Raw genomic sequence first — 27,585 nt, 5'->3', positions numbered from 1 at the left:
CGGCCGCTCTGAAGATGGAATGGCTGAAAAATCATTCATCGTTGTTTAAAGAGAGGCCCGGTGGAAATGCTGTCAGGTTCTGGTCCCATTCTTCGAAGGGTGCTGATCAAGGAGAAGACAGACAGCTCGTAACGGGCAACACGACGCGTCGAGCCTCCCAAACCCTTCCTGCTCGTCGACTCGTATCCTTCTTTCCGATGATATTTCGCTCAGGGAGACTGATCTGATTTGCTAGCAGCTAGGTCGAAGTCTTCTCGCAGTCTATCTATACTCGTCTGGCAAATCCGAGTTCGTTCGGCGGCAGCGATCCCTCTTTCGTCTGATCCTCTCGCATCTCTTCTCCTCCCTCCTCTGCGTGAGCATATTTTCTCGTCCTCTGCACCAGACCTCTTCCCCTCTCTTTGGTCTTCTGCCAGACTCAGCAAAACATTCCCTGCACTACCCCAGAATCTGAGTCCGAGCGTTCTCACCTCTGACACCGCTTCGACCTTTGGAGATTGGAGGAGCGACGATCGACTTCCCTCCTTTTCTCCAAGACCACCATGTCGAAACCAGTTGATGTTTCGTGAGCAAGCCCTTCTTCTCATCAATACACATCTGCTTCGGCTGACCAAAGTCTGTTTCTCTTGCAGCCTTCCTTCTACGTTCGCCAACTCTTTCTGGAGTCAGGTTCGTTTCAGCTCTCCCCGAACAAGGGTTCCCTTCCTTCGAGCTGATCTCGTTGCGTCTCGTGTTGATGGATAACAGGATTACCGACAAGGATTAGAAGTCCTTTACTCCAAGCTCGAGCAGGTGAGTCTTCCCTTTTGAACTCGTCTTGTAGACAAGAAGTTGAGAGGGAGAAGGAAGGAGGAAAGGAGGGACGAGCTCGCTTCCCTCCTCTTTCCTCCCCCCCTCCCTCCCATCTCTATGCCCTCCTTCCTTCTCCCTTGAGCTTCAAGCTGACTTGTAATCTTCATCGATCACTTCCAGGGCATCATCGAAGACGAACAAATCATCCGTTACGTTCAAGCTCGTTCGAATGCGACCCAGCAGTTCGCCAACGCTCTCCTCTCCCCTTCCCCTGGGCCTCACCCAAAGGAGAATCAAGGGTTCGACGCAGACGAGGGAGCTGGACTCGTCTTTACCTTCAGAGGGTTGGAAGGTTAGTAACCAATATTTCCTTCTTGTCACAACGCTGCGAGGATTCTCTCTCTCCTTCCAGAAGGAGAGCTGGGAAGAAGAAGGAAGGGAGAGGAAGTGAGCTCGACGGCGGAGGGTCCGGCTCTGGTCTTCCTCTCCTCTCTCCGCCTCCTCCTCTTCATGTAATATGCTAAGCAGTGCTCACTCTCCTCTCTCACCTTCTCTTCTTTCTTCAGCTCAATCCCAGCTCCAAGGCAAAATCCAATCCGACATCGCTCAAGCCTTGACGAACCACGTAGCCAAACCGTTCGAAGGCTGGGCGAGCGCTCATTCAGCTAGGATTAAGGAGAGCAGGAGAACCATCTTGGACGGCTGGGTCAACTCGTGGGAGAATCAGATCGGGGAGGTCGAGAAGGTTAGGACCTCGGTCTGATAGAGATGGGGAGATGGGGGAGAGCTGACGGTCTCGGACTCTCGATTTTGTCTTTCGTTCAGCTCAAGCACGCCTACTACACCAAGACGAGGGACGCGATCGTTGCTGAGGAGGAGTGAGCACTGTTTTGGTCGTCTGTAAACGAGAGATGGCAGCTGAAGCTTCTTTCATTCCTCGCAGAGCTCGATTCTCCGCCCCAGCTGCAACGACCAGCCTCAGTCCCACCTCTTCTTCTCCCACTTCTACCACCACTCCTACCGGTCCTGCTTCAAACGGAATCCGACGTTCTGGAACTGTCAGTCTTCTTCTCTATCTTGGTTCAGGAGCTCACGCTGACCATCGCGTCTTCAGCTCTCTCAACGGATCGCCGCCAACGTCCGAGAACAGTTCTCCGCCACTCCCATCAATCGCGAGCCTCCTTCCACTCCTCCCAAGCAGACCGTCTTCGAAGCCTCTCCAGGGGATTTCAGCCCTCAGCCTACTCCTCAGTCCACTCCCAAGGCCGCCGTCCCCGAGGAAGAAGAGAAGAAGGAAGCCAGCGACGACGCGCCTGAGACCGCCTCTTCCCCTCCCGAAACTGCTGAAGCCGTCACCCTTCCTCCCCCCACCGCCACCGAAGAACCCAAATCGGATCCTACTCCTCCCTCCGATGGTCCTCCCGTCCCGGAGAAGAAACCCTCCTACCCTTCCGTCGACACAACCTCGAAGACCCTCCTCCCCGCGCCCGTTCGATCCAACACCTCGCCTTCCCAACCTCCAGCCATCCTCCTCGCAGGACTCGCTCTCTCCCCCGAAGCAGCAACGACCATCCTCGATCGAGCCAAGATGATGCTTCCATCTCGAGTCGTCAAGCTGCCCTTCTTGGGCGAGTACGAGGGATGCTTCTCTGGAGAGGAGCTCGTTGCATTTTTGAAGGTAGAGGTTGAAGGGTTCGGAGGGAGTGAAGGGAGAGCGAATGATGCGGGCAGAGAGTTGGTTGAGAACTTGGGGTTGGTGAGGAGGATCGTTGCTGTGGGCAAGGGGACGTGGGGCGGGGGAGGAGAGGAGTTTTACCAGTTTACGGACAAGGTGAGTTCGAATGTCTCTCAAGTGGCTGCTCGAGCTGACTGACTGTCGTCTTCTTCCTTCCTTCTCCACCTCTTGGGTTCCACCTCAGCCCTTCCACCCGTCTTCGGTCCTCCTTCGCCAGCAAGTCTCCTTCCCCTCTTCTCCCTCCTCCCCTCTCTCCGCTTCAGCTTCCTCAGCAGCAGGAGGTCTCCTCAAACGATCCAACACCCTCACTTCTTACATCTCCTCCGCTCTCACCGCTGCTCCTCAACTTCCACCTCACGTCAAGGCTAGGAAGGATGCCGAGGCCGTCGAGTCGAGCTATCGATTGGCGGTCAGGAAATTGGATGGGACGAGAACGAGGATGGAAGAGGTCATCGAGGAGGGATTGAAGACTTTGCAGAAGTGGGAAGGGGATAGGTTGAGGGCGGTCAAGACTGGTGAGCTTCGTTCTCAGTTTGTTTGCATTCGTTCGGGAGGGAGAAGCGGGGAGGCGGAGGGAAGGAGAGAGAGGAAACGAGATCTGACGCGACGCGACTTCCTTCTTTCTCTCGCAGTCCTCGGAGAGTTCCAACGAATCACGGGAGAGTCCCTCGTTGCTCTCAAGGGAGTTCAAGATACCAGTGCTCTTCTCCTCGACTCCTTCGTTCCGGAATCCGATCTTGCCGCGACGTGAGTTCTCTTCTCCTTCCCTCCGCTCCCCGCTCTCCTCGCTCGAAATTGACGCTTACCCTCACCTTCCTCTTCTAATTTCGAAGCATCTCCCGCTACCGAACAGGAACCTTCCGTCCCACCGTCACCGTCTTTGAGCCGTTCGACAAGAACCTCTCCTCGGTCGTCTTCGGGATCGATCTCCTTCGTTGGGCGGACGGGAAGGGTTGGAAACTGCCTAAGGACGGAGAGGAGATGCCTAGCACTTTGGAGCTGGTTCCGAGTGTGTTGAAGGCTTTATTGGAGGCGTTGGAGTCGGGGTACAAGACTGTTGAGGACGTCGGAGGCGAGTCGGCTCTTTCCCCTCTTCTGAGCTCTTTGAACGAGAGCTGATCGAGCGTTTGTTCTTGTTTCCTTACCAGAGCGACGAAGGACTTGGGTTTATGAGGTGATTGAGATGTTCCAGATCTGTTGTTGAAGGACGAGAAACTGATTCTGGCGCTCCTTTCCTCCCAGGTTCCTCTCGTCACGACACACGATGTTCGAGCGGTCCTGCTCGATGCTGCTGATGGATCAGGAGAGATCTCGTCGAAGATTCTTCAAGAGGATCTTCCCGTCCTGGCTGCTACCGTCAAGTGAGTCTCGCTCCGTTTTTGTCCGTATGAGGAACGATCCCGCTGAATTCGACGCGTCTGCTTTCATTTCTTTCCCGAACAGACTTTGGCTCGCCGAACTCAACCCTGCCGTCGGACCTGATTACGATGATGTGAAGGCTGTTTACCCTTCCGGTCAGTTTGCATCCTCTTACGCCTCCAGCTTCGAAGACGACGTACTGATCCGCCTTCCCCTTCCTCCAGTCGGAGCAGGAGGAGCCGAGCGAGGAAGCGACGAGCTCAAGATTGAGGAACTCAAGACTCTTCTCTCTCGAGTCCCCAAGGTTAAACTCATCGTACTCGACGCCGTCATCTCTCATCTTCGAGCTCTCATCGATTCGAGCAAGGCAGAGGAGTCGGACGACGTCTACATCGCTAAGCTTGGATTTGCTCTCGGACGAGGTAGGTCTCTTCCTCCTGCCCTCTGAACAAATCGAACGAATTTCTGGGCTGACAATTTTGTACTTTTACGACCTCTGTAGCCATCCTTCGACCCGATCACGATACCGCTCTCACCATCGAGGACCGAGCTCCAGCTCTTTTCGTCTCCGATCTCGTTCGCCACTACGCGTCTCTCTTCCCTCCCGTCATCCTTCACCGTCGTCAGGAAGTCGAGCGACCGGTTCCAACGAGGAAGAACACCCGTCCTGTCGATCGTCGACCCTCGAGGTCTAGCAGTGAGTTCAATCGTTATTCTCTCTCGTTTCGAAGTCTTTCTGACTTCCCTTTCTTCCCTTCGCCTTCGTCAGTGACCGCCGAGGAACTCGCCGATCTCCAAGCTCAGATGCATCTCGGAGGGAAATCACCTCTTCTCGGCGGAATCGCTCAGTCTCCCAGAACCGCTTCGGTTCCCTTGGTGCACCAGAACGAGAACGCCGCTCGACTCGAGGACGAAAACGCCCCTCGAGTCGTGAAGCTTGATCCTCCTGCGAAGAGACGATCGCTGAAGACTCTGAAGGTCGAGGAACCTCTTCCTGCCGGATTCACAATTCAGGTGAGTACTCGAGAACTCGATCTGAAGAAGGAGGCGACCGAACTGACTTTTTCCTCCTTCCCTTTCGCCTCGTCGTCGCCACAGCCTCCAACCCCCATCGGAACCTCCCCTCCCACCGACTCGATCCCTCTTCCTCCTCCCTTCGTCGCCGATAAACCTCCCGCCCCCGTCGCCTCTCCTCCTCAAGAAGAGCCCAAGCCCAAGCCCTTCAACCCTCCCTCCGAGGACTCAGGTCGAGATCAAGCCTTCTCCCCTCCCACCCACGACGACGACACCCCTACCACTCCTAAAGGCTTCAGCCCTCCTTCCGAAGACTCAGGTCGAGACGCTGGGTTCGTTCCCCCTGTCGACGACGAGAAGGACGCGACCTTCGTTCCTCCTGCCACTGGAGGAAGCGGGTCAGGCTCGTCGTCGTCAAGCGTTTCGAGGCAGGCTTCGATTGAGAAACCCAAGACTACTGGAGTGAGAGGACCGAGAGCTAGCGGGCCTAGGGGAGCGAGGGAGCAGGGGAAGGTCAGTCTTTTTGTTCTTTGGCCTTTTCGAGGGTTGGATGAGGGAGAGGAGATGAGAGGAGAGCGGGAAGAACGAACGACGAGAAGAGCTAACAATTTCCTCCCTCCTTCCGCTTCGGTTCTTTCTCTGCTCGTTCTTAAACAGTAGTTGACAGGTGGTGTACCGATCGGAAGGGCGAGGAGTTCGAGTTTCACGAGGACGAAGAACGCGATCGACCTGGACGATGCGACGGAGTAGTCGACGCTCTTCCCGTTCCTTTCCTCTTTGATGATTTTCCCATCTCACGTATATCTATGCTGCCTTTGCGTAGCTTAGCTTTTGTTTCGACTCTCCCCTCTTCTTCTCGATCTGCTCTATACCTAACGAACCACTTTCCTGCTCTCGTTCCGCTTTTTCTACTTTGCTCTGTTTGGTTTCCTTCTCGTTCGTTTTCCGTCGAGTGATGCGACTGATATATTGCCGACGGACCCTTTTCTCTTTCTGCTGAGAAACTCGAGCAGAATCCGTTACAGAAAGAGGAGAAGGCCTTCGAAGCCAAGCCGGAAAACGCGTCGCGTCTCCTTTGCCTCCCTTCCTTCCTTTCCCACCTCCTCCGTCCCAACCAACCTCTCTCTGACACTTCGTATTCATGTCGTATCGTATATCATAGCCCTCGTCTATCCAAAAAGATCACGCGTATCAAAATGCAAGAAGGAAATCGTCAAAAAAAGTAAATCGTCTCGTCTCGTCCCCTCCTTTCCCTCCCTTCCTTCCACCGGACCTTCCCCACCTCCTCACGAAGAGAGGCTCAACCCTCCAAGGGGAACAACCCTTCCTGACTCTTCTCCTCCGAATCACTCCTCGATCTCGTCATCGCTGGCTTCACCACCGCCTCCTCCTCTCCCTCTCCCTCTCCTTCCTCTCCCTTTTCCTGCTGTTCCTCCGTTGATGTTGCTGCTGCTACTGAAGATCGAGGAGGAAGAGGAGGTCCCTTGACGTGTGCATGAACGTTGGAAGAATGATCCGACGAGAGAGGACCCGCCGCCACCGACGAGGACGCGTTCGATTTCGGAGGGATTTCGAACGATTTCCTTGGTGGGAGGGTTGGCGGTTTGGGTGAAGGGATGAGGAACCCTTCGGACGTCTTGGTATTAGCGAACGACGACGAGACCGGAGTGGTGGGTACGCTGCTTTGAGGTGAAGTGGTTTGACGATCCCTGTCGAGTTTGGCGATGGAGAGGAGGGATTCGGTTGCGGATGGGGAGGTGGACGTGGAGGATGAAGTGGAGATGGGCGTGGGTCGGTCTGGTTGAGTGTGGGTTGGGGAGGGAGGAATGTCCCTAGCTGGAGGTCTAGGTCGGTCGGGGAGAGGAGGAGGTTGGTTGCTCTCGGGGACCGATTCGACGACGACGACGCGATCCTCGACTGGTGTTGTTGCTGCCGCTGGAGGAGTGCTCTCATCATGGAAGGTCGAGGGAAGTTCCGAAGGTGAGATCCCCTGGATCTTCGAGCCCGCTCCCGAAACGAGCTGGTAGATGCTGCTTCCCAATCTCGTCGTCCTCGAAGGGTGTTGCTCCAACGAGCTCGAGTGTTGGTCGCCCTCCTCTGGCGGGGTCGATCCGAACGACATCTGCTCTGCTTTCCTGTCCTTCGGGATGGCGGGGACTCGCATCATCGTGCTCCTGGAGAGTTGGGTTCGGACTGGGGGAGCTGCGGAGGAAGGGGATCGTTCGTCCTGGGAAGGGGAGGAGAAGGAGGAGGGACGACGCGTCGAGGGAGTGGCGGGTCCTGTTGCTGCTGCTGTTGTGGATGAGGTTTGGGCGGAGGAAGGGAGGGAGGGAGCTGGTTCGACGTGGAGTTGAGTGGTGGGGATCGAAGGAGGAGGGACGGCGACGAGGGAGGAGGAGCCGGAATTGTTGGTTCGAAGGGTTGGAGGAGGGAGAGGTCTGAAGGGAGTTTCCGACGAGATCTCGTCGCCGTCCTTCGAAGTCGAGACGGTAGTAGTAGAGACTGATGGTTTCGAAGCCGAAGAGTAAGGATCGAAGTAGTTAGGTATGGGTTTCGAGGCGTGGTGGTGGTGATGATCCGACGAGTGGTTCGACGCCGCCGAGTCTCCTCGTTTCCGACCGAGGAGAGGAGAAGGAGGAAGAGGGAGGAGTGCGTCCGATGCTGGAGCATGAGGAGGGGATCCTCCTGGCGAAGTGTTGGCCGTGTCCGCCTTCGACGCTCTCGAGAAGAGACTCCCAGCGTAAAGCGAAGGAGCGTCGCTCTTGTCTGAGATCGTCGACGTCTCCTCGGCCACGTAGCGTTGATGCCAGCTCTCGTCGTCGTAGATTCGATCCGAGGTCGACGGTGCAGCTGCATTCGAGCTCGAGTCCCCGACCTTTCGATTCCAAAGCGATCTCGCCTCCTTCATCCCTTGCCATCCCTTCGCAATCTTCAATCCCTTCGCCAACGCTTCCTCCCTCGACTTCTTGTCTCGAAGGTTGTTGAGGATCGACATCGTCGTCGTAGGGGACGTCGATACGTTGACGGTAGTCGACGAGGAGTTGGTGGAGGATCCGTTCGAGGGAGGAGTAGGGATGGAGGAAGTTGAGAGAGCGGGTTGATGACCTGTTCTGTTCATGTGCGACTTCTGCGAGGGTTCGGGAGGTGAACGACTGGGATCTGGATCGGCGAGGACATGGTCCGGTGCTGAGTTGGTCCTGGCGAGTTCGACTCCGACGACGCCTCCGATGATGGTGGAAGGAGAGCTGCTGTCCGTCGACGCGATGCTGTCCGACGAGGAAGCGATGGCGTTCGAGCTTTCCTCCCTGAGCGAGCTTCCAACCGCTGGGAGTGATGCGACGTCTACTGCTGCTGGTCGACCTCGAGATCCAGTGAGCCACGATCGGTAGGAGCTGGTTGAGCTTGTCGACTTGGTCGAAGAGGTCTCGACGTCGGGAGGAGCGGTATTGACTCGATTGATTCCCAAACCGACAACGTTGAGATCCACGGAGTCCGAGGAAAGTGTTGAGGACCCGTTCCGTTTCCTGAGGTTGGTAGGGAGACCTTCCGTTGCTTCGACGAGGGTTTCGAGGAGAACCTCGGAAGGGACGTCGGGGGTCGGACCTGGACGACCTTCGACGGTTTCCTTCTTGACGGCGTCGGCGAAGATTCCTCCTCGAGTGAAGGGAGTGGTGTCAAACCTGGTAGAATGATAAGAAGGTTAGCGTTCGTCAGGGCGAAGGAAGAAGAGACGGAGGGGAACGAACCAAGGGATGTCGTCCCTGAAAAGGAAGAAAACGAGGACGCGTCAGTTTCGTTTCTTCTCGAGATATCGACGACGACGAAGCGTGCTCACATGTTCGGAAGCACCACCGATTCAGCAATGATCTCCTTGAGCTGATTCTCGATAGGACTGAGCAGAACTCCCCATCGGATCTGACCAGAAAGAAGGGCGAAGAAGGCCAAAGTCAGCCCGAGTCGACGCGTCTCTTCAATTTCGCTTGCCCGAACAACTCACCTTCATCGTGCTGAACTCCGGGAGGACACTCTGAAAGGAATCAAAAACGAGTTGTGGTCAGTTCCAACCCTCTTCTTCAACTCACAACTCGAACCCCAAGAACCCAAAAAAAACGAGGGACGAAGAAAACTCACAATCGAAACCTTCGGCATCTCCCTAAACCCATACCACAACCTCGCACTCGGCGGTTTCTTCAACATCACCAACAAGTCCCCTTCCAGATCCTTCACCCTGATCGTCAACCCCATCGGCCACGTCTTCGGCTCCTTCGAGAACGGCACCACCAACGTCAACGTCGTCGACACCGAAATCCTCACCTCCCCTTTGTAGGCCAACTTGACTTCCATGGAAGCTTCTCCATCTTCGGTGAGGTCTTTGAGCATGGGAGAGGAGAAGGTTGGTGGCGGGGAGGAGAAGGAGACGGCTGTGACGATGAGAGGGGTGAGTTTCGGGGAGAGAGGGAGGCGGTTGAGTTTCTTTTGGATGCGGGAGGTGATGAAGCTGGGGAGGGAGGGTGGGTGATTGAGAAGAGGGTAAAGGTGGGTGGTAAGGTGGGGAAGAAATGAGAGAAAGAGAGAAGAGTCAGCAAGGAGGAGAAAGGACGAAAGGAGAGAAAAAAACAACGCTGAGCTCACTTTTCCAACCAGGCCGTCCGATTCACCCCCAAAAAGATCCGTCCAAACAGTCCGTTGAGCCATCTCGTATGGATAGGATCAGGAACCGTATCCAGCGTTTCAACCAGTTGAGCCATGTCCTTACCCACAAAGCCAACCAAAAACAAATCAATCAGCAAACGAAGGGACGGGAGCTCGACGCGTCGAAACTCGAACTCGTCGAAACTCACCTCCTTCGAGAACACCGGAGCGAGCGTATCCAAGAGTGATTCCTCCCTCCTAGGTGAAGCGGCATGTTTCAGGGCGAGGTACCAACTGGTCAAACCCCCAAACAAGCCCAAGAAGAGAGTCAGCAAACGGAGCACTCTCCCTCTCGAGCTCGTCGTCGTCGTCGTTCTTGGACTCACTCTTCCATCTCCGAATTCGACTTCACGAAAAAGAACCAAGGCATCGTGTTCAACAGTCCACCCTTCCTCTCCTCTCCTGCTCCAGTCTCTCCCAGCGTCTCGCTCAACGAAGGCGTCGACGACGAAGCCGAGCTCGTTCCTCCGACGTCAGGGTGCAAGAGCGGTCGATGGATCCGAATAGCGTTCCGTTTAGCGAACAGTTCGGGGTCGGGGGTGTTTCGGGGCCTATTTCCCAGCGAACGAAGGAAAAGGAGAAAGGGAGGGAAAGGCGAGTTAGGGAAAAATAAAAAGGACGTCGAGAACAAACGAAGGGATGAGGTCGAAGCTCACCAAAGCTCCACCTCCCAACCCTTCAACCCAATCCCAATCGCCTCCCCATCCCTCGCATCCACCGTCTTGTGCAGATAAAGCGTGTCCCCCGACAACTTTGCATAGTACTGCTCCGGAGGCAGAATCGGTTGCTGTCCTCCTCCTCCTCCTCCTACGTTCGTCGCTCGAGCTTTAATGAACGGAGCGATGGACGCTGAGATCGTCGATCCTGCTGGAAGCGAGCGGGTTTCTTCAAAGGTTCGACGGGCGATGAGGGTTCCTAGCTTGATGGGTCGAGAGGGAGAAGCGGTGGTGGTGGTGGTGGTTGTAGGGGGGTTGGAGAGGTCGATTTGGGACTTGATGGCTTTGAAAGGGTCGGGATCCCCGATGGGAGTGGAGGAGAAGGTGTTGCTCGTGGCTAGGAAGTAGAGGGTTCCTAGTAGGAGAACTGTTAACGAGAATCAAACAAACAATGACAAAGATTGTCAGCGAGCTTCTTACAGCACCAACAACAAGGAGACGAGATCTCGCTCGCTCCCCGTCCCTCCTCCCCTCCTCCTCCCTCTTGCTCTCTCCCTCTCTTCCACCCCCCCAATTATTCATACTCAACTCACCAGGTCCCCCGAAAAGCAGCCCTAAAACCCACCACTTGCCACCGAGCATCAACCCTCCAGCAACTCCCAGCCCAACGAGGATCAGAGCTTCCAAGGGTGAGCTCGACAGCGCCAAAGAGTACCGAGTTTCAAGCCATCCTGTCCCTTCGAGGACGGTTCCTAGCACGGTACCAAGGAGGGAAGAGGAGGGAGGAGGAGGAGGAGGAGGCGGGTCCTCTGTGGAGAGAGGAGAAGGGGAGGACATTTGGGTCGGAGGGGTGGGTGGGTGTTGGGAGGGAAGGAGAGGGAGGAGAGGGAAGGCCGAGGAGAGCGAGTCGGCCTGTGACGAGGTGAACCTTCCGGTTTGAAGAAAAATCGTTGTTGTTTTCGTTCGATCGAAGAAGATCCTCACTGCCGTTCAAGATTGGCGCTCCTTCTTGTTGAGGAGAGAAATCCGTTCCGAGACGAAACGAACGTTCGACGCTGATGAGAAAGGGAGGAGAAAGAGAGCGTCGTTGAATCGTGAATGGAGAGACCAAGAAAGAGTAGAGAAAGAGTAAAGAGCTAGAAAGGGTCACAAAACACATAGACGAGGAACGAAACGAAAAAAAAGAAACGAAGCAAGAATCCCAAGAAACAACAGAGGCGAGAATCCAAACAAGGGAAAGAAAGAGACGCGTCTCGAATCAGTCCACCTCCATCCCTCCAACCCCTCCAACCCCTCCAACCCCACCACCCACAACCTCCCTCCTCTCAATCCTCCCTCTCTTCCCCTCCCTCTCCCTCTCCTCCACCTCCTCCCCGTCCTCCTCCTCCTCCGCGTCCCTGACCGAACTCCTCCTCGACGACCCTCGACGGTACGACGTCTCCTCCGAGGCCGAAGCGGGCATGGCGGAAGTGTAGGTCGAGTGGTGTTGGTACGGAGGGAGGGGAGGTCCGAAGGGTGAGGTGGAAGAGGAAGAGTGGGAGTGAGAGTTGTTGGAGGAAAGAGAAGTAGTTGGAGGAGGAAGAGCGAGAGGAGGTTGAGGGTCGCGACGAGCTTGTTGGCGTTGGAGACCGAGGACTCTGAGACGTTCGATCCAGCTGTAGGACGGTGCAAAGACGGACTCGTCAGTCAAAGCACGAGAGAGAGAGAGGAACGAAAGGACAGAAGGGACGAAGGGACGAAGGAACGAAAAAAGAAACGAACCTCTCCGCTCTCTCGAGACTCTCCCCAAACACCTGCGCCACCCCTTGGAGCATATCCAAACTCTCCACCGCAAGGGTCAGCACCCTTCCTGCCGCCTCCTTTGCCACTCCCGTCGTAGGAGCTCCTCCAGCAGCACCAGTTCCAGCAGCTCCCGCACCACCACCCTCCGTCATCTGCCTCTGATTCGCATCCGCCCATCGCTCGGGAAGGTGCAAGATGAACCCTCTCACAGCGTCCCTGGCAGGTTCGGGGAGAGCTCCTCCAGCGTACTTGGAAACGACGTCGACAACTTTTCGGATGGTTTCGACGACGTCGCGTTTGATTTGGGAGAGTGTGACGAGAGCGGAGGGCGAGATGAGCGCGTTGGGAGGAATGGGTTCGTCGGAGGTGGAGGCGGAGAGGGAGAGGATAAAGGATCGGAGGACTGAGATTCGGTTTTCGATGTGGGCTGTTGCGTACTGTTTTCGTTCGAGGGAAGGAGGGTCAGCGAAGGAGAGGTCGGGAGAAAGAGGGAAAGGAAAAACGAAGACGCGACGGAACGGAACGAACCTGCAACCACTGAAGACAATACTTCAGACTCTTCATACTCTCCTCGCTCACGGCGGCTCCAATTCCACCAGCCGTCATTCCAGCTTCTACCAGCATCGACGACCAGCGACTCTGTTGAGGAGGTTGTTGCTGAACGACCTCCGTCGACGAGTTGGACTGAGGAACGAGAGCGTTTTGAGGTGTCGACGAGAGACGATCCGTTGACGATGAGCCTGAGAAGATTCCGAGTCAAGTTAGCTCGAAGAGACAAGAGGAGATCGAAGGAAAACAGAAGGAAGGAAACCCGGATACTCACGATCTCCTCTCCTCTCCTCCTCCCACCTCTCGTCCGCTCTGCTCCACTCGTCCTCCATCCTAGTTCGGCTCCCTCCAGCCACAGAACTCGATCTCGACGAGCTCTCTTCCCCTCTCCCTGGGTGTCCTCTGTACGAAGATCCTGACGAGGACGACGAGCTCGCTTCGGGTTGAAGGAGAAGTCCACGGTCGAAGATGGGCGGAGGCCCTCCTTGGTTCGGCGACGCGAACTAGAGGCAGACGAGAAGAGAGGGTCAGCTTCACTTCTAAGCGTACACAGAAGAGGGAGGGAAGAACTCAAACTCACTCCTACTCGATCCAGAGTCCTACATCCCCACTCTCCGACGGCTCCAGTGAGATGACCTCTCGGATCGATCCTGTCCATGACGGGTCTCGATATCGTCTTGACGGATCCCTCCAGCATCTCAGCTCCGTACTATTCCATGTCAACAGAGTCCTGATCAGCAAGAGACGCGAACGAGAGAAGAGGAAGAGAACGAAGCGAACCTTGACCACCCGACTACTTCCTTTGGCGACCTCGTACGCTCGAAGGGAAGTTGAGACGACCGGGAGAAGGGAGACTCGAGAAACAAAGTCCTCTGGTTCGGTTTTACTGTGAGAAGAAACCATAGAGGAGTTGATGAGCCCAAAAAAAAACAAGATGCAAACGGAAGGAGCTGGACAGCAAAGACAGAGGAGCACGAACGGGTCGAAGGGGTCCATGACGTTGGAAGCAGCGGAGGGAGTTGTAGCAGCTGTTGAGCTCGGAGTCAGAGAGGGAAGGCCTGAGGGAATCAAAAGGAGAAAGAAGAGGAGGAGAGAAGAGTCAGCTTTATGAGTGAAAAGGAAGGAAGATGGGCCGAGAGGTGAGGAGAGAGAGGGAGGATGGGGAGGGGAGGTGAAGGTAAGCACGAGCGAGACCCTTTGCCTTCCCATCGCTCCTCCTTGGACCTCTGAAGCTGCTCAGAGCAAAGAGAAGGGTAGGAGCGTATATTTCGAGGTCTATCTCGTTAGAAAAGACCTCTATTCGTCCCACGTTGGTCTCCCAACAGGAACGAAACAGGTTCAGCTTGCCCGTCCCTTCCCTCCCTCCCTTTCACCCTCCCTTCCCTTCCTTCCTTCCCCACTTCGAGCGCTCATCTCTACATGCCCTCGAAGCCTACACGTCCCGCCTTCGCTCTCGATATGTTTTCGATATTCTACGAGCAAGAGACGATTGAGCCGGAGCTGACTTTGAATCGAACTCTCGCTCGCTTCCACCGGTCCTCCCTCTCCCTCTCCCTCTCCTTCTCTTCTGTTCACTCTGTTCACTCACCATTAACCCCACCCCCACCAGCCATCAATTCTCCCAACGCACTCAAAGCGATCATCTCGTCCTCCTCGGGTTCCCTCCCTTCCCAAACCGTCGTCGAAGTCGAACTCCCGCTCACACTCGCACTCGCACTCGCACTCGATCCCGTCGAAGCGACTTCTATGGAGGGTGCTCGAGCGAGAGCGACCGGAGGCAAAGGTCGATCAGGTTGAGAGTCGGGAGAGAGGAGGGAGGAGATGGAGAGGGGATTGGGACGGGTAGGGAGAGCGATGTCTGGCATGGTTTTCTCGGTGTTGGTCGTTGAGGGAGAGAAGGGAGGAGGGAGGGAGGGAGGTCTGGCATGTGGGCGAGCGGCTGCTTGTTTTCACAGGTCGGCAATCAAACGGTTTAGATTTATTAGGGCGGAGTCAAGGGGAAGGATTTTCATTGAACTCGTTGGGAGATCGAGGGGAGGAGTGTGGGATTGCGAGAAAGAGTGGAAAATTCTCCTCCCACAAGAGAGGGAAAGAAAGAAGAGAGGCAGCAGAGGAGAGGAACGACGCGAATCTCGTCAGTTGACCTCCTCTTCTCCTCTCTTCTCTTTTTGCCCCAACCGTTTTCGCGTCCCCAACGAAAAGGAAAGTGAGCTCTCTGTTGTTTGCAGAGCTGGAAAGACTGACGGAGGATGTACAGGAACACAAAGGTCGAGAAGAAGGAGAGCGGGAAGAAGGAAGTCGAGTCGAGTGGCTGAGGAGAACAGAGGAGATCGAGAGAAGTTGATGCGAGACGCGACGAGTCTTACAGTTTGTTTGGGTTTCACTTCTGAGCAGATCTGGAAGGCGAAGGACTTGACTTTACATGAGCCAAGGCTGTCGATTCACGAGGCGGAAGACGAAGAGAAAGGCTGGAGAAAGAAGACGAAGAGATTAACGACGACGCGCGCGTCGGGCAGGTCAGCTTTCAATCGACGAACAGCGGAAAGGCACAACAGTAGGGTTGAAAGGATATACACGATTATGAGCTGACACAGTCTGCGCTCACTGGTAGTACGTCGAAGACCAGGAGATGAGCAGCGATCAAAGAGAGAGAGGTCGACCTACTCTCTTCTTTCTTCCCCCTCCCCATCCAAAGCTTCACTTCCCCGTATTCGATGCCCTCCTCGACCAAGTGAAACTCACAGGATTCACTACGACAACATTTGAGCCTAGACAAAAAAATGAGCTGCAACCAACAAAGGGAAGAAGCAGGAGATGGTTCTCCAGAGGCAGGGAAAGTGTGAGCTCGAAACTCCTTCGACTCCTCCTCCTCCTTCTCTTGACCTCCAACAACGACGCATCCAACTTTCTCAAACGCTCGTTTTTAACTATATGCCTCGACCATGGACGTGTGAGTACCTCTGCATTCAAGATCTAGGTCTCGGAAGTGCTTCTGAGCTGACTCCCCTCCCAGAGACTCGAGTCCTTCCTCCTTCTCGTCCTCCTCATCCCTCCTCGAACCTGGTCCTCCCAGACAGTTGAACGTTCCAGTCTATATTGGCCACAAGTCAGTACTCTCTCTTATGCCTAATGAGGCAAGCTTCAATCCGCTGACTCTCCCTTGCGGTGGATGAGCAGTCAATTAAAGGATCTCATCGTCTGTCCGGAGACTCGAGGCGAGCTCTTCTTCATCTCAGGGAAGTCGTTATCTCGAGCTAGTTTCGATGATGCTGAGAGCAGCCCTGGAGAAGCACCTGTGAGTGTACTTCGTTTCGCTCGCTTGGCTGAAGGTATCTCCTGTGGGGCGAGATTGCGAGAGCTCAGAAGAGAAGCGTTGAGCTCACCTCTGGTCCTCTCTCCTCCCTTCCCTCTTCCTCCCTCTTCAGTCCGTCTCCCACCTCCTCAACTTCAACTTCTCACCTTTCTCCCTCACTTACGGGTAAGCTTTAACTCTCCCGTATCCTTCTCGGTCCATCAAAAAGCTGACCGTCCTTCGCTCGTACCAGATGCTCGCATTTCGCCCTCGGCGGATCCACTCCCGACCTCGCCGTCGTCCCGTACCTCCCCCCCTCCGTCTTGAGATCGTCCTGGTCCTACCTCGCCTGCAAACTTCGACCAAGAGCTCAGATTAACAACTCGGTCTTCCTCACTTCCCAACTTCAGCTCGCTTCAGGCTTCGGAGGACACATGTTTGCTCTCGCGTCCAACAACGACGGGTCGATCAAGGTCTTGGGATTCGAGGATCAGAATCGAGGTCTGGATCCAGGGATGGGAGGGAAGAGAGAGGGAGTGGGTGTTGGGTGGGGGAAGGGGAAGATCAAGAAGGATTGGAGGAAGGTGGATGTGGGAGAGGTGCAGGTGGGTGTGCCAGTCAATCATAGTGAGTTCAGACGACGTTCACAAGGCGAGATCGTAGCTTCAGTGAGCTGCAGCGTCGAGGCTGAGTCTTCTGTTCTTCAAAGCTTCTCTCTCCCCAGACGGTCGTACCCTTCTGAGCGTCGGAGACTCGAACGAGGTTCATCTGGTTCGCACACCGCTCAGCTCATTTCCCCCTTCCTCGACTCTTATCTCGCAGACGGAGCTGACTTTCATCGACCTCTTTGATTATACTAGTTCTCGGTGCTGTATGGAGGTGAAAAGTACAAGAAGCTGGCGACCTACAAGGCTGGAGATGACGCTGGGTTCTCGTACGTTCGCGTCTCTGTTCCTTTGACGTTGTGATCGAACTGACTTCTTCCTCGTTCGAAGTAACAGAACGGCTTGGTCGCCTGACGGTCGGAAGTTTGCTGTTGCTGGACAGGGTGAGTTTGCCTGCATCTTTTGATTCGAGCCGCGTCGTGATTTCGAGGCGACTGACGCGTCGCCTTCTTTCTTTCCTTTCCTCAGACGGACTGTGAGTGTTCTCTCTTCCCATCGATGCGAAAACGAGGCTACTCACATCCTATCTTCCCCTCTTCTGCAGTATCTCGATCTGGGATCATCGCTCCTCGAAGAAACTCGCCTCCCTCTGCACCGATCCTCCCACTCCCTTCTACCATCGCCCAACCACCTCCTCTCCCTTCCCGACGACCAACTTCCAGCAGCAACACGAGCTCGCCTCCTCCTCCACCTCCATCTTCGCAACCTCCCACACTCGAACCTCTCCCTACTCCAACCCATCCACCTCTTCTTCTTCCTCCAACCTCTCCCCGGCCCGCGTCGTCAAGTTCTCCCCCTCCTCCTCGCCCCAAGAACTCCTCGTCTACACCGACGACACCTCCAACGTCTACGTGGCCGACGGACGAACCTTTGATCGACGGATCAGCCTCGTCATCCCTCACGGTGCCTCCGGAGAAGAGGAGAAGGCCGGGCTTTCGCTCGAGCAGAGGCAAGCTCGACTGCTTCTGCTCGAGGAGGACGAGCTCGACGAGACGGGAGTCAGGCGTATCGTGGGAACATCAGGTGTGGGGTTCAGTCACTGTGGAGGGTGGATGTACGCTGGGACGGAGGCTGGGATCGGAGAGTGGGAGGTGGGAGGAAGGGGAAGGCGAGGATGGAGGGCTGAGGGAGATGGGAGGTTGGCTTGATACGAGTTCCGCGTGAGATTATTGTTCTCGTTCTCTTTTCTATACACGCGTTTTCGCACTGAACCGCTATTTTACGAGCGTTCGATCTGGTGATCTTGCGAAGGTTTCAAAGTGGTTCGGAAGAGGAAGGATCGGAGACGCGTCGAGTCGAGACCGGTTACGAGGTACGACGGGAGGATCGTTTTTTTTCGGTGCGTTCTCTCTGCTGAGTCCTCTCTCTCTCTTCTTCTCCCTCTCTACAGTACAGGTGAACTCCTTCCCTCCTCGTCCCTCCCTCGCGTTCTGTACGAAGTTCCGGCCCCGACAGCAAACTCTCATCCGGTTTGCCGACTGCGCTGGTCACAGTAAGGCTAGAAACGGTCCGGTTTGGAGATTTCTCCAAAATAGACCACCAAGAGTTAGTGCAAAAAGCGATCTCAGCAATCTCCCTCCTTCCTTCCCCCAGACCCCCACCCCTTCTTCTTCCCTTTCCCCTCCTTCTCCCTCTTTCGACCCCACCTTTCCACATCTACATCTTATCTTCAAGATGGGTATCTTCTCGAAGAACCAACGAGTCGTTCCTGACTCGACGGTCTACCAGGAGGGAGCAGATTCGGTGAGCGTCGCCGTCTTCAGCCCTCGAACCTCTTCCTCACTCGGCCGCTTTTCCAGACAGCTCACCCTCATCCCTTCCTCCCTTTCTTTCTTCCCTCATCCAGCGATTCCAAAACTCTAGAGTCTATCTTCTCACTATCATCGCGTGAGTCCTTTCTTTTGTCGAAGAGGAACAGCAGCGAAGACTTTCTTTCCCTCGACGGTTTGACACGGCGCCACGCAGAGAAACTGACTCTTCCGCTTGTTCCTCTTCCTGTTCGTTCCTTCAGCTACCTCGGAATTTTCCTCTTTGGTTACGACACGGGGTGAGTAAATCTGTCTCTCTTCCTTCGACTTTTTCTCTCTTCCTTCCTCTTTCCTCCCTTCTCTCTTTCCCTCTCCCCGCGATGGAGGAGAGCTTCGCCTCGTTTTCTCCTTTCTCCTCTTCTGACTGATCCTTTTTCTCCTGCCTTTCCATTCAGAGTCGCTGGAGGAAGTAAGTTCTTGCGCTAGGGACCCGTTGATTTCTCTGCTTCCGTTCTCGAACGAATCGGCCTCTGAACTCCCCCTCTTTCCCTTTCAGTCGTCTCCACCGCTCCTTTCCAGAGGGATTTCAAGTACAGCGCGGCTTTCTATCCCGACTTGAACGACAAGCAACTCGCTAAGAAGCAGGCAGACATAGCTTCGTGAGTCTCTCTTTCGCTTTGGTTCTGACTCTCCTGAGTCGGCTGTCTTTCTGATCGACCTTCCTTTTCTTCCTGAACGATAGTAACGTCGTATCGCTGCTCCAGGTCGGAGCTTTCTTTGGTGCTCTCGGATCTGCTCCCATCACTCAGCGAATTGGAAGGAAGTGGGGTAAGTTCCATCTTCAAGTTCGAAACGATCGTCGACCAAGCTGAATCTCTTCCTCCCTTTCTTCTTCAGCGCTCATGCTCGGTACCATCGTCTTCACCATCGGAGCGATCCTGCAGACGGTCCCAAAGGGAGGTGCGAGCTCAGGTCTAGCGTTGATGTACAGTGGAAGGGTCGTCTCTGGTCTCGGAGTAGGACTGTGCGTGTGCTCGCTCCTCTTCCTCGACCTCGACGCGTCGCTCACTTTTTTTTATGGTCTCTATATCGCACCCAGCATGTCAACGGTATGCCCCACCTACGTTTCGGAGCTCGCACCGAAGGTACGTTCATCGTAGACTCTTTTCACGCATCCCCAGAGGCCTGAGGGCTCCAGTCCCGCTCCCTGTCCTCGACGCGTCGCTTCCTCTCCCTTTCTTCACTCCCTCTCTCGTCACTGACCTTTCTTTCTTTGAATACCCTTCTAGAACGTCCGTGGAAGGATCACGGGATTGTTCCAAATCGTGGTAGTGATCGGAGTCGCTTTCAGTTACTGGATCGAGTGTGAGTCCCTTCGAAAGATCCGTTTCTCCACCACTTGTGTTTCGTCTCCTCCTCTTTCGTTGGGATCAGGCGTTTCTCGAGCCAAAGAAGGCTGACCTTGCCCTTCCTTCTTCAGACGCCATCTCCGTATCTGCCATGAAAAGCAGCTCTGCTTCTTGGAGAATCCCCATCGCTTTCCAGATCGTCCCCTCCGGTCTCATGATCCTCCTGCTCCCTCTCATCAAGGAATCCCCTCGATGGCTTGTTTCTCGAGGTCGGGACGACGAAGCTCTCGCCAACCTCGCCTGGGCTCGAAAGCGAGGACCTGAAGATCCAAGGGTTCTCGAGGAGTTCGCTGAGATCGCCGCTGCCCATCAGGAGGAGGTCGAGACTACATCGGGAACTAGTTGGAGGGAGTGTTGGGCTCCCGGAATGAGGATTCGATTCTTTGTGAGTAGTAGCCTCTCTCTCTCTCTCTTCGACTCGAACTTCCGACGCGTCGACCTTTCGCCGACTTGTTCCCGCTCTTCCTTTCCTTTCTAGATCGCGTTCGCCATGTTCTTCCTCCAGCAATGGGCCGGACAGAACTCCATCTCGTACTACGCTCCTACTGTAAGTCTCGAGAATATCTCCCGTCGACCTCGAACGCTTCTCCTGACCTTCATCGTCCCTTCGCTCTTCTTCTTTCCAGATCTTCAAGTCCATCGGTCTTCAAGGAACCTCCACCGGTCTTCTCGCCTCCGGAATTTGTACGTTGCCCTCTCCCTCGTTTACCCCTTCTCCCTCGAAGCTGACTTGTTCTCCATTCACAGACGGTATCGTCAAGATCGTCGCCACTTCAATTTTCGTCAGTGCTTTCCCCACCTCCCTTTTGTGTCGTCTTTTCCTGACGCCTCTCGTTTTTTTTGGACAGATCTTCGTTGGGATCGAGAGGTTTGGACGAAGACTCTCTCTCGGCTTCGGAGCTTCCTTCATGAGCATGTTCCTGCTCATCATTGGAGGTGAGAAGATCTCGTTCAAAGTTCGACGCGTCCGAAAACGAGATGACTGACCTCCACTCCCCTTCTTCCGTTTGCTGCTCAGCCATCTTCATCACCCACGTCCCCGACGCCAAGGCTACTCATGCTGCTCCCGCTTCCATTGCGTACGTCCTGGCTTCGTGCAGCGGTGTCGAGATCGAGAGCTGCAACACGTCGAGCCCGACTCTGACCTTCCTCTTCGCTTCCTTTCACCGGATCCGTTCTTCCACAGTATGGCCGCGATGATCTACTGTTTCGTTATCCCTGTGAGTCAACTACCTCCTGGAAGCATCTTTCTACGACCTCGAAGAGAAGACTGACTCTCTTTTTGCTCGTTTAGTACTGCTTCTCTTGGGGTCCCGTCCCTTGGGTCTACTGCTCCGAGATCTTCCCCATGCGACTTCGACACTACGGAATGGCCGTTGCTGCTGCCACCCAGTGGGCTTTCAACTTCACCTTGACGTGCGTGCCTCTCCTTTTCACTCCTTCTTTCTCAACCAACGCTGACCCCAACCCTTCTGACACACAGCAAGATCACCCCTTACCTCGTCCTCGATCTCCCCAACGGAAAGCTCTTCTTCATGTTCGCCGGAGTGAACGTCCTCTCGGCTGCGTTTGGTTTCTGGTTGCCTGAGACCAGAGGATTGGTGCGTCGCTCCGTTTGTCGACGCGTCGACTTCCTTCCGTTCTTCGTGCTGATACTTCCTTCTTCCTTGCTTCACAGTCTATCGAGGAGATGGATATCCTCTTCGGATCCACCACCCAGGACGCTCGAGACCGATACGTTGCTGCTCAGCACAAACAACAGGAAGCTCAACACGGTTCCCTTCGAAAGGAGGAGATTGATCACGTTAGTCTCTCTCTCTCTCTTTTCCATCCCACCCCCCCACTCCCCTTTTTCCACAAACTGACTCGACTTAACTTCTCCGACTACGCAGAAGGAGCACGTCTAAAGGACGACGATTCGCGCGTCGAAGTTTCATCTTTCTCCGTTTCTTCCTCGGTTTTACTATAACGATTTCAGTCCTTCTTCTTTCCTCGATTTGCTATTCGTCTTGGGTTTCTCTTGAGTCTCGTATGATTTATTCATGCTTGATGTCGGGAGCTTCAAACGATGCTAGGGCAAAGACGAGCGTTGAAGAAAGGGAAGTTGTCAACCTGAGCGGTTGAACCCAGATGAATGGCCGACTCATTTCTCGGCCGTAAGATGATTTCATCGCGGTGATTCTCGTAGCTACCAAAAATACTCGACACATCTCTACAAGCGAAGGCGAAAGAGGAACCAAACAGACGCGGCCCGACTTCGATTCCATCTGCCCACAACGGGGCGTAGCTCTCTCCAGTGCGTCTTGTTCCTGCTTGAGTCCCTGGACACGACGGAGACCTGTGATGAGAGCTGAGCCTTCATGATATCGAAGGGGATCGAAGGGGGGATGCCGAGGTCGTGGGCTACCAAGCCTGAGATGGGAAGAAGTTCGAAAGAAGGGAGGAAGAGAGACGCGTCGAGTCAGCGCTCGATCTCGGTCCAGCAACGGGATGAAAGAGCGAAAAGAGCTCACCACGCTTCTCCATCGGTATCGAACAGTCCGGAGCCAGATATCGATGGACTTGGACGTCCGAGAGTCATCGTGTGAAGCGAGGATGATCGTCGACGCGTTGAAGAACTGAAACGAGAGTATCCAAAGTACGAAAAGAACGAGAGGCCGACGTCGAGATCAGCTTTCAGTTTCGACAAAAAAGAGAGTAATAAGAGAAGGGAACAAGCCCTGGAGATAGCGAAGTAACTTACCAAAAGCCGTCAAAAACAACCAACCGACGTTGACGTTCGCCTCCCTCACCAACCAGCAGCCTAAGCAGAACCCGTCTCTCCCACCACAGTAGATTCCGCAACGGCTACGAGCCTACTACCTCTCACCATCACCTTCTCTCCTCCCTCCAATGCCCGCTTCTTAGCCTTCTCAACGAGCGAGCGACGACGTTGCTGCTGGACGGGCGTGAGGTCGTGACGAGCTGAGAGAGGAGAGTCGGGGATGGATTTGAGAGCGAGGAGGTAGGCTGCTCGATCGGCTTGATCGGCAAACGTGAGGACGAGTGGGGAGGGATGGGTACGATTGGAAGGGCGACGAACGGCGAGGACAGGAGCGGGAGCGTTGGTCGAGGAAGGAAGGAGGGAGAGAGCGAGAAGCTCGGCTGGCGAAGAGGAAGGAGTTGATTGTACGCCAAAGAGGACGACGTTGGAGGAGATGGCGGCTCGTTTGGCCAACTCAAATTTGGTGACAGGCTTTTCGATGAAGGGAGAGGGAGGGTCGACCAGGGCCGGAGGTTCGACGGGCTCGACCTTGTCCTCTTCGACGACAGCTCTCATTTCCACGGGTCTGCTTCAACACAGATATATCCTTAGGTCAGCTCATTCTCTATATACACGCCCTTGGAACTTGCAAACAGACTTGAAACTCACAGCTGCTCCTCCTTCACCCTGTCGAGCCCGACCCTTTTTCCTTCCTTCAGCTCTTCGACCACCTCCCAAAGCTCCTTCACCATCATCTCCTTCTGGCTGCGAGGAGTATTCAACCCGGTAGGGTAGTAGCTCGCAGGAAGATGGTCCGCGACCTCGATCCACCTAGCGATCTCGTAAAGACGAGCGAGCGTCGAGGCCTTGACAAGAACGAAGTCGGTGAGAGGGAAGGAAGGGCCGTCGATGGAGCCTCGAGAGCCTTCGTCCGAGATTTCCGAGTCCGGGATGGAAGAGCCAGGGACCCAAGACTCGGCGTCTGAACCTGAGCCGGTACCCCAGGAGATTTGAGAGGGAGTGAGAGGCATGCGAAGGGAGGGAGGAGGGTCGACGTTGGTGGAGAAGAACGGTTCGAGCTCAACATCTTCTTTTTCCTCTGATGACAGTGAGGAGATGTCCCTCTATTTATTTATCAAAGTCTCTTCTTAAGAAACGAGACAGCCTTGTTACATTAGGCCTTGGTGTATTTTCTAATATCTACAGAAACAAAGGACCGAGTCCGACAACGATCCTCTCGTTTCGCCTCTCTCCCAACAACCATCTCCTCCTTCCTCGCCCTCAAACCCTCAACACATATACACTCACAAGCATGGTCCGCCCTTCCACTCCTCCTCCCTCTTCTACCACTCCTCTTCTCTCTAACCACTCCTCCTCCTCCTCTGGTCGTCCTCGTTCTTGGTTCAACTTCCGCCAGTCGTTCGTGACTCCTCAACTTCTCTGGAGAACGGGAGCTGTCCTCGCCGGATCGGGAATCGTAATGGGAGCCTTTGGAGCTCATGGGTTGAAGAACAGAGTTGGGATTACTCCTGGTTAGTAAGGCAGGGAGAGGAAGGAGAGGGAAGGGAGGGAGAAAAGGAGGTTGAGCTCGGAAGAAGGGGCGAGCTGATCGGTTCTCTCTGGGTGTTGTTCGTTTCGGAAACAGCTCTGATTCATTCTTGGGAGACTGCTAGCTCTTATGCTGTAAGTTTTGCGTACATTTTCCTGCTCTTCAAGCTCATCGATGGCAGAGGGGCAGAGTCATCCCTCGAACCTCAAGGCTCGAGCTGACCTCCCTTTCCTTCTCCCCTCTCTCTCTTTCCTCCCTTTTTTATGCTCTAGTTCGTCAACGGTGTAGCTCTCCTGTACGCTTGAATTTCTCTTTTCCTTCCTCGAAACAGCCGAGGGTTCCGTGTCTCGTCGAAGCTCACCGCATCCTCCTCCCTGCCTCCTCTCCTCCTTGTCTTCCGTCTCTTCTCAGCGCCATCTCCCTCCATCCTCGTTTCGGAGTCCACAAGTTTGCCGGCCCTCTCATCGCTAGTGGAGTTACCATCTTCTCGGGATCCATCTGGGGACTGGTGCTCGATAGGGAGAAGAGGTCAGTCGTTCTGCGATTCGTCCGTTTCGACTCATCATCGTCTTTCCGATACGAGGAGCTGATCTCTCTTTGCTCTTGCTGCCCGCTGCTTCTCAGGTTCCGATTCCTCGGACCTATCACTCCTCTGGGAGGACTCATCCTCATCGCTGGATACGTCACTCTCGTCCTCTAAATTGCCATCAACTCTTTCCTCACGTCGCCTCCTCGACCTCGACCTCGACCTCGACTCGACGCGCTCCTCGTCCTCAATCTCAGCTCATCACAACGACCCAACCCAACAAATCACCTATCAATATATACCTAGAAGGAGTCAAAGCTGCTTGATCGCATGGACCTTTCGCTCTTCATCTCTCTAGCTCCAGCTAGCTCGCAAGACGCGTCCTCCCCTCGTTTTCGTCTCACCTCCCTCTCGCCCTTTCTTTCTCCTTCGCTCTTTCTTCCTTTCCCACAGCTCAACCCAACCAAGACTCATTCTAGAAGTACAGTCAAAGCTTCAGCTTACACCCTTCCATCCCTCCCTCCCTCGTCGATTTTCACTCATCAACCCAACCCAACCCTCCTCCCGCTCCCTCTTCTTCCCTCCCCTCCCCTCCTCTCCCACCCCACCAACCCTCCTTCCCTCCCTCAAACCTCCCTAAAAATCCTCCATCCCCTGTTCTTCAACCTCTGCAAACCACCACACACACCGACATGCTCGTCCCAAGCCCTCCCTCTTTCCCCTCCCACTACCTCCAACCTCGGCGCCGGGTGGGCCACGTCTTCCCCGCAGACGCATCTCTCGTCTCGGCTCAGAAGGAGTTGTTTGGTTCCGAAATCGGGTTCGGGGGAGGCTCGGGCGTGGCTGTTGGAGTGGGAGGAAGAGCGGGAGTGGGCTTGGGAGAGAGGGTGGGAGGGTTGTGGGCGACCGTTGGCGTTGAGAGATGCGGGAGAGTCAGCGTCGGCGTTGGCGTTGTTGTTGTTGTTGTTGTTGTTGTTGTTCTTGTTGGCGGAAGCGGCGGTGAGGAAGGGGTTCTTTGAGTTGGCTGCTTGGGAAAGGAAGTTGGGGAGGAGGTTTCGTCGAGGGTAGGGACGAGCTTCTGTTGGAGTTGGAATGGATTGAGTGGGTGGGTGGGAGAAGGAATGGAGGAGGAGGAGGTTAGCTGGGAGAAAGAGAGTGTGGGGGGGGGGGGGGGGGGGGGGGGGGGGGGGGGGGGGGGTGGGAGGGTTGATTGGGAAAGGAAAGGTGGGAGGGAGAGGAGAGGAGGGAGAGGGAGCAAGAGAGAACGACGGGAACTTACCAAAGGAATCCTCCGAGTTCCCAAACTGTTTCTCCATCCCTTCCGTATCATCGGCTGGCAACTCTTCTTTCTCAGCTTCAAGAAGGACTCGACTCTTCGCTCCCTCTTCTCCATCTTCCTCTCCTCCTTCGTCGTCGTCCTCGTCGAATCGTTCGCCTTCCTCCTGGGCATCCTCCATCGCGTCCTCCTCCTCCGCCTCGATCCCACCAGACCCAGCAGCAGCGTCGCCGAAATCGTCTAATCCCTCTCTCTCTCCCTCGACTCGAGCCTCCTCCTCCTCCTCCTCCTCGGCTCCTCCCTCCATCTCAACATCCTCCTCCCTGTCGTCGCTCCCAGAGAGGATGATGAGCTCCCCGTCTTCCTCCTCATCCATCACCTCCTCAACAGCGGCAGTAACCCTCTCCCTCTCCCTCTCCCTCTCCCTCTCCTTCTCCTCCACCTCTCGTCTCTCCATCTCCGACGACGAGGTCCCGGGAACGAGGATGGTCGAAGATCTGGACATGGGTTTCGAGGAGGGACGGTCTCGGGTTCGGTCGTTGGGTTTGGCAGTAGGGACGATGGTGGAAGTGGTTGAGTTGACAGCTGTTTGAGAGGAGAGGTGAGAGGAGGATTGAGCTGGGTTGGTGATGGTTGAGGAGGCTCCTGTAGAAGACGAAGGGGGAGGGGGAGGGAGGTCAGAGGAGGAACGAGGGGAGAGGCGAGGAGAGGAGGACGAACGGATGGGTTTCTTCGATGCTGTTGCTGCCGTAGTAGGACGAGCTGAAGAGGTTGAAGCTCGAGGTTTCCTTCCTGTCGTTGTCGTAGTCGTCGTAGCTGCATCTCAAAAGAAGAAGGAAGGAAGGAGGAAAAAAAGTGAGCTCTCTGTCTCCCTCCTCAGGCTCCTCCCGCTCCACATCCCTCCCTCACTCACCTCTTCCCTTTCCTTTCCCCTTCCTCTTCTTGCTCGTCTCGGTAACAGCATACTCCTCTTCCTCGTCGTCGACTCCCAATGGAAGCTCGTTGTCCTCCTCGCTAGAAGTGTGCTCGTCCGAATCTACCACTCTCCTCCCTCCCTTCTTCTTCTTCGTCGTCGTCTCGTTCGTCCCTCCTCCTCCTCCTCCTCCTCCTCCTCCTCGAGCCTTCTTCGCTTTGGAAACGACCGTCGCAGGTGGGATCTCTCGAGTGGTAGTCGCTACGAACGCAAGATGTATGCGAAATCAGCTTCTCGTCAGAGATGAAAACCGAGAAGGAAGAAGAAGACGAAAAAAAAGCTCACCTCTCTTCTTTCCTCTCAAAACCGTTGCTGAGGGATCGAAGTTCTCGTCTTGCTGAGATCGAGAGACTCTTGAAGAAGCAGGAGGAGCACGACGGGAGGTTTGGGGCGTAGGAGCTCCTATGGAGGAAGAGGAAGGTTGGGTTCCGGTGGCGATGGAGAGTCGAGTTCTCATCCTGAAAGAGAGAAAGAAGGTGGACGTTAGGAGGGAACAAGGGAGAGAGGGGAGAGGGGAGGGGAGGGGAGCAGGAGGTGAAGGCGAACAAAAGAAGAAGGGCGGCCGAAAGAAGGGCGGTTGCTAGGGAGATGCGTAGGACTAGAGTTGAGAGAGAAGTTGAAGGATGGGAAGAAGACAAGATTTTCTGTTCTCGGGGTCGAGACGAGAGGGAGGTGGGAGGAAGCGACGCGTCGAACGAGGAACGAAGAAGACGCGTCTAGTCCTTTTTCCCACCCCTTGGCGACAAGACCAGTCGTTTGAATGCGTTTTAGAGAAATCAAGGCCATCGATCCTAAGCTGTACAGGTGCGCTTCGGCCCAGTGGTA

At 55.1% G+C, this 27,585-nt stretch overlaps 8 protein-coding genes across 8 annotated transcripts; 4 read left to right on the top strand and 4 right to left on the bottom strand.

The window, feature by feature from the left end:
- The first annotated feature begins 490 nt into the window (after positions 1-490).
- On the top strand, positions 491-6,015 carry RGD2 (GTPase-activating protein RGD2). The gene is made up of 18 exons (XM_076640952.1): positions 491-565; positions 633-669; positions 748-792; positions 973-1,144; positions 1,359-1,537; positions 1,618-1,670; positions 1,736-1,850; positions 1,907-2,623; positions 2,712-3,042; positions 3,160-3,274; positions 3,361-3,599; positions 3,676-3,701; positions 3,770-3,888; positions 3,971-4,041; positions 4,111-4,308; positions 4,389-4,583; positions 4,656-4,900; positions 4,985-6,015. The coding sequence occupies exons 1-18, from the start codon at positions 543-545 to the stop codon at positions 5,558-5,560; spliced, it is 3,456 nt and encodes a 1,151-aa protein (XP_076495533.1). The 5' UTR covers positions 491-542; the 3' UTR covers positions 5,561-6,015.
- Positions 6,016-6,040: 25 nt separating this feature from the next.
- NVJ2 (Nvj2p) lies at positions 6,041-11,101 on the bottom strand. Its single transcript, XM_076640951.1, has 10 exons — positions 10,842-11,101; positions 10,249-10,675; positions 9,919-10,143; positions 9,742-9,826; positions 9,533-9,651; positions 9,032-9,398; positions 8,898-8,927; positions 8,736-8,815; positions 8,647-8,661; positions 6,041-8,580 (listed from the first exon to the last, which is right to left on the bottom strand). Exons 1-10 carry the CDS (start codon positions 11,083-11,085, stop codon positions 6,201-6,203), a joined length of 3,972 nt encoding a protein of 1,323 aa, XP_076495532.1. The 5' UTR covers positions 11,086-11,101; the 3' UTR covers positions 6,041-6,200.
- Positions 11,102-11,307: 206 nt separating this feature from the next.
- Positions 11,308-14,681, bottom strand: OPI1 (transcriptional regulator OPI1). Its single transcript, XM_076635805.1, has 8 exons — positions 14,168-14,681; positions 13,559-13,637; positions 13,360-13,465; positions 13,160-13,288; positions 12,854-13,082; positions 12,559-12,770; positions 12,010-12,467; positions 11,308-11,903 (listed from the first exon to the last, which is right to left on the bottom strand). The coding sequence occupies exons 1-8, from the start codon at positions 14,442-14,444 to the stop codon at positions 11,507-11,509; spliced, it is 1,887 nt and encodes a 628-aa protein (XP_076495531.1). The 5' UTR covers positions 14,445-14,681; the 3' UTR covers positions 11,308-11,506.
- Positions 14,682-15,433: 752 nt separating this feature from the next.
- BDY24DRAFT_392673 (WD40-repeat-containing domain protein) lies at positions 15,434-17,775 on the top strand. Its single transcript, XM_076640950.1, has 10 exons — positions 15,434-15,529; positions 15,593-15,685; positions 15,757-15,874; positions 16,005-16,057; positions 16,125-16,498; positions 16,581-16,642; positions 16,732-16,805; positions 16,873-16,919; positions 17,005-17,011; positions 17,081-17,775. Exons 1-10 carry the CDS (start codon positions 15,522-15,524, stop codon positions 17,682-17,684), a joined length of 1,440 nt encoding a protein of 479 aa, XP_076495530.1. The 5' UTR covers positions 15,434-15,521; the 3' UTR covers positions 17,685-17,775.
- Positions 17,776-18,138: 363 nt separating this feature from the next.
- Positions 18,139-21,671, top strand: BDY24DRAFT_352629 (sugar porter family MFS transporter). The gene is made up of 20 exons (XM_076637740.1): positions 18,139-18,279; positions 18,383-18,423; positions 18,548-18,583; positions 18,740-18,753; positions 18,841-18,943; positions 19,027-19,112; positions 19,182-19,308; positions 19,384-19,429; positions 19,574-19,649; positions 19,765-20,078; positions 20,172-20,240; positions 20,320-20,377; positions 20,441-20,475; positions 20,542-20,629; positions 20,712-20,772; positions 20,880-20,913; positions 20,988-21,109; positions 21,177-21,294; positions 21,372-21,497; positions 21,586-21,671. Exons 1-20 carry the CDS (start codon positions 18,211-18,213, stop codon positions 21,598-21,600), a joined length of 1,638 nt encoding a protein of 545 aa, XP_076495529.1. The 5' UTR covers positions 18,139-18,210; the 3' UTR covers positions 21,601-21,671.
- An 825-nt stretch (positions 21,672-22,496) lies between these two features.
- BDY24DRAFT_416157 (uncharacterized protein) lies at positions 22,497-23,467 on the bottom strand (the record flags this gene model as incomplete). Its single annotated transcript, XM_076643554.1, has 2 exons — positions 22,497-23,022; positions 23,106-23,467. The coding sequence occupies 2 exons, from the start codon at positions 23,465-23,467 to the stop codon at positions 22,497-22,499; spliced, it is 888 nt and encodes a 295-aa protein (XP_076495528.1).
- A 219-nt stretch (positions 23,468-23,686) lies between these two features.
- On the top strand, positions 23,687-24,860 carry BDY24DRAFT_392662 (DUF423 domain-containing protein). Its single transcript, XM_076640949.1, has 6 exons — positions 23,687-23,751; positions 23,854-23,968; positions 24,082-24,119; positions 24,258-24,280; positions 24,397-24,513; positions 24,610-24,860. The coding sequence occupies exons 1-6, from the start codon at positions 23,749-23,751 to the stop codon at positions 24,683-24,685; spliced, it is 372 nt and encodes a 123-aa protein (XP_076495527.1). The 5' UTR covers positions 23,687-23,748; the 3' UTR covers positions 24,686-24,860.
- Positions 24,861-25,137: 277 nt separating this feature from the next.
- BDY24DRAFT_416155 (uncharacterized protein) lies at positions 25,138-27,217 on the bottom strand (the record flags this gene model as incomplete). Its single annotated transcript, XM_076643553.1, has 5 exons — positions 25,138-25,589; positions 25,791-26,432; positions 26,508-26,603; positions 26,701-26,961; positions 27,046-27,217. 5 exons carry the CDS (start codon positions 27,215-27,217, stop codon positions 25,138-25,140), a joined length of 1,623 nt encoding a protein of 540 aa, XP_076495526.1.
- Between the last annotated feature and the right edge of the window lie 368 nt (positions 27,218-27,585).

Source organism: Mrakia frigida (assembly GCF_051309035.1).
Source record: "Mrakia frigida strain ATCC 22029 unplaced genomic scaffold BDY24scaffold_20, whole genome shotgun sequence".
In the NCBI taxonomy this organism is placed as follows: domain Eukaryota; kingdom Fungi; phylum Basidiomycota; class Tremellomycetes; order Cystofilobasidiales; family Mrakiaceae; genus Mrakia; species Mrakia frigida.
The sequence above is the reverse complement of the archived record's forward strand: the minus strand, read 5'-3'. Positions and strand labels throughout refer to the sequence as shown.